Source organism: Cicer arietinum, chromosome 4, assembly GCF_000331145.2.
Source record: "Cicer arietinum cultivar CDC Frontier isolate Library 1 chromosome 4, Cicar.CDCFrontier_v2.0, whole genome shotgun sequence".
Taxonomy (NCBI): domain Eukaryota; kingdom Viridiplantae; phylum Streptophyta; class Magnoliopsida; order Fabales; family Fabaceae; genus Cicer; species Cicer arietinum.
In genome coordinates, this window is record NC_021163.2 from 53,428,227 (window position 1) to 53,432,062 (window position 3,836).

At 26.7% G+C, this 3,836-nt stretch overlaps 1 protein-coding gene across 4 annotated transcripts in view; it reads left to right on the plus strand.

Moving 5' to 3' along the window:
• The window catches only part of LOC101495986 (uncharacterized), a 6,007-nt gene extending 2,435 nt beyond the window's left edge, over window positions 1–3,572 (plus strand). For all 4 annotated transcript variants that reach the window (XM_073367175.1, XM_073367174.1, XM_027333601.2 and 1 more), the window contains exons 6-7: window positions 1–136; window positions 3,309–3,572. In XM_073367175.1, coding sequence (XP_073223276.1) covers window positions 1–136; window positions 3,309–3,548 — 376 coding nt within the window. In that variant the 3' untranslated portion in view covers window positions 3,549–3,572. The remainder of the gene's footprint in view (window positions 137–3,308) is intronic.
• The last annotated feature ends 264 nt before the right edge of the window (window positions 3,573–3,836 follow it).

A 3,836-nucleotide genomic window follows, 5' to 3' on the forward strand; every position in this document is an offset into this window, starting at 1 on the left:
TGATTATGTGCAGGACATGGTTGAGCAGCAGCAGAAAGGAATAAAGGAGATTTGTGTTGGTTCAATATGGCAGACTCAACCACAATATTGCAATATATTTCCTATGCTACCAAAACAAGACACTCATTTGTTCCAGGTACTTTTTTCATACATACTTACTTCTCCTATTGTTACTATCTATCCTACTTGCTTTTTTTAATAGACTTTCTTTTTTAGCCCTTGTGTTTCTTAAAACAACTGCAGCTTGTTCTGAAGTACATCTTTTTTTTACATCAAGGAACTATATTGATTGGTTCAAATTATATAATATATTGATAGTAATACAAATTTGAATTTACTAAAAGTATAAAAGGATAAAAGTTTAATTGCAGTTTTGGTCTCCTATTTTAACTGAATTGCGAAAGTAGTCCCCCTATTTTGGTCTCCAAACAAAATTTTGGTCCAAAATTTGATAAAATTTTATTTTTTAAAACCGTATTACGCCATTTATGATCATATATTTCAGATACAATTGTTGTAAATGAGATGTTGAGACATGATGTGATTTAAATAAATGCAAAAAAAATTAAAATTTCATTAAGTTTTGGACCAAAATTCTGCTTGTGGGACCAAAAATGGAAAGAAACAAAATGGGGAGATTACTTTTGCGATTCAGCTAAAATAAGGGGACTAAAACTGCAATTAAGCCAAAGAAAATTTACAACAAATTCACAACTCTAAATTAATAGCATAAATAACATGTTTACAAATATGACAAAATTTAAGTGTCCAAAATACTTATACATCTGAATTTATAACATTGACGACGTCAACATCATTGAATGAAATATGTAATCGATCAAAACTATTATGTCAATTGGAATCAAAATTAACATTCTACCAAGACGGGACAATCCAAAAACATCGCACTGATACGATAAAATCACAACAAAAAATACGAAAGAAAAAATAACTTTATATAGAAGCCACTTATTCAAATAAAAAGAAGAAGAAAAAAAAACGATTTAAATGGATGACTCTAAACCAAAAAATGATCTTTAATCACTCATTTTTAATGAAGAAAAAAGAAGAGAACTAAAAGTTAAAGTTTGGAGGAGACGACTATCATCGCCATAAAACATTAATGATAAAATATTTATTCTTTAGAAGTACATAAAATTATATTTTTGTTAAAAATATTCATCTAAAGGGCAAAAATAATTTATTTTTCAAATGTGTACTTTGGAAGTGTATACATACTCTCTTGTTAATGTGATGTTAGGCAATGGACTTTTTTCATTATCATGTGACATAAATCCTTTTAAGAAAGATTGATTGGTTTCACTAAATATTTGATTAAATTTGATGAATTTATACTCTTTTTTATATCAAATTTAGTTTTAGAGAAGAAAAAAATCAATCACCATTACGAATCATAGTTCAAATTTTAACTAAAAGGAGGATTTATAAATCAAATACAAATCACTTTAGTTCAAATTTTGAAAAACAACATTTTATAAAATAAAATTCATTCACTCAAAAGGACGTTTCCATAAATTTTTAAAAACATTTTGTGAAAGGGAACCTAGGCCATTTATTTTAGATAGTCAGTCGATCCCAATTCACATTGCAAAATAAATCGTAATGGGTTGCTGTCAAAAAGAAAATCACAATGGGTCAAAATGTGAACATTGCAAAAAATATAAAAGCATACATATGATTTATTGAAAAATATATCAAAATAATAACAAAAACTTAAAGAGTTACAAATTTGTTTGGTGGTTTGAGATTGAAGTGATAAAAAAGTCATGATAGGTTCAAATTATCTATTTAACAAAATTAATAATTAATTATTATGATTATTTAAAAAACAAAACTCAAATATGACATATAAAAAGTGAATTGGAATTTTTTTTAAAATAAACTCTTAGTCTTCTAGAAAGTCAGGATTGTGGGGGCTCTCAACCTCCTCTGCATTTTTATTTAGTGTACTTTTCCCATTTCATTATTACAATGCTATTTATTTAAGATAATGAGAATAAAAAATTGTAGATTTCACGTTGCAGAGTTGTTAGATGTTTTCGTTCCTCTTATTGGTAATTTTGTGAGTTTTTTATTTTATTTTAAATTGATGGACAAGAGATTTTTTTTAAAAGAAATTGTGGATGAAAAAAATTTAATTAATCAGAATAACATCAAATTTACAATTATTTTTTAAGAATTTGCAACTCAGTATTTTAAAGTTACAAAATAGGATGAGAGTTGTAACCATCAGTTTCATTGTAGAAAAAAAATTATAATCATTGCATGAATTTGTACATTAATCATTCCTATATTCAGGTGGTCCTACCGAATTATTAAAATTGAGACTTCTCACATAAGTGGTCCTGCCAAAATATTGAAATTGAGAGTTGCTGTGGCATGTCTTATGCAAATTCACAATGGTCCTTTAGTGCATTTATGCAAAAAAAGAAGATACCTTTTCACTAGTAAGACTTACATTAACTAAAGTGAAAAAGAACAAGCTCAATTAAATGTTAACTTCAATTAAATTTTCAACAATAACTTGCTTTTATCCTTTAATACTCAATATATATATATATATATATATATTAAAGAAAAGTCAAATGTTGGACTAGTCTTACTATAATATCAAATATTTCATTTGAAGTACTTTCTCTCTCAAAAAGTGTACTCTTAGCAAATAACAAATGTTTCAAAATAACTAATACTATCATGTTTAATTTTTCAATATAATTTTAACTATGTTACTCTAACTTTAGTCTAAAATTAGTATTTTGTGCACCAATTTTGAGTAATTATAGATATAGGATAATTTTTTTTATTTTTTATTAAAGAAAGAGTTACATTATACACTTATAACAGAAATATTGATTCATGTTGATGACAGTGTAAAATTACTTTACACTATGAGTCCAAGACTATTGCACTCTAGTTTTTTATTTATCTATAACACAATTCATAAAGATAGTTTATAAAACTATTACACTCGTTGATTTATAAATGTTACGTTTTATCCATGTGAAAAACTTTAAAACCACAAGTGAGTTCTTGAATAATCTTTAAACTCAAAAAGTGTCTTTAAAGAACTTTATCAATAGAGGAAATTAATGTGACAAAAAATTAAATTATTTGTCGAAACTACTCATCCTTAACAATGTCTTGAGTAAATTGTAAACCTTTTATGAAAAATTATGGATCCCCAAAAACTTCTCATAAAAGGGTTGCATAATTGAATTTAGTACTTTTGGTAAATGTCCATGTCACTTTCTTATAGCTATATAAATTTTTTCACTTATTTTTTGTAGGTTACCAAGTTAAAGGAAAAAAAGCATGTGAATGAAATTGGCAAGACTAAAAGTGTACGTGCAGAAGATGAAGAAATAGGAGATTGTGAGTTGTCATTATCTATTTCATTGCCCCATCTTTCCCCTCAAAGAAGTAATGTTTCTTCAGCCAATGATATCAAAGACTCTGGATTTAGAAACTATATGGGTTGTTCCACTGTCCAAAACAGAATTAATTTGGACCTATCTTTGGCCATTTGAATGTTAACTGAATTATTTCTTGGATGTGACTAAATACACAAATGGATGCATGTTGTTGGTACTTAGTACTAACATACTACATAGAAAGGTACTATACCTCTTGGAACAAAACATGGTATATATGCTAAACTTTAATGTCAGCTCAGGGGAACATAAGGTAAAATCTACTTAATGAAATGTCTAGTAGATTTTGTTAACCAATTGTTGGATTAATTTGTATCTCTCTGGTTGTTAATATTAATTTTTCCTTCTTAAAAATATTACTGGATTAATTTAAAATAGAATGTG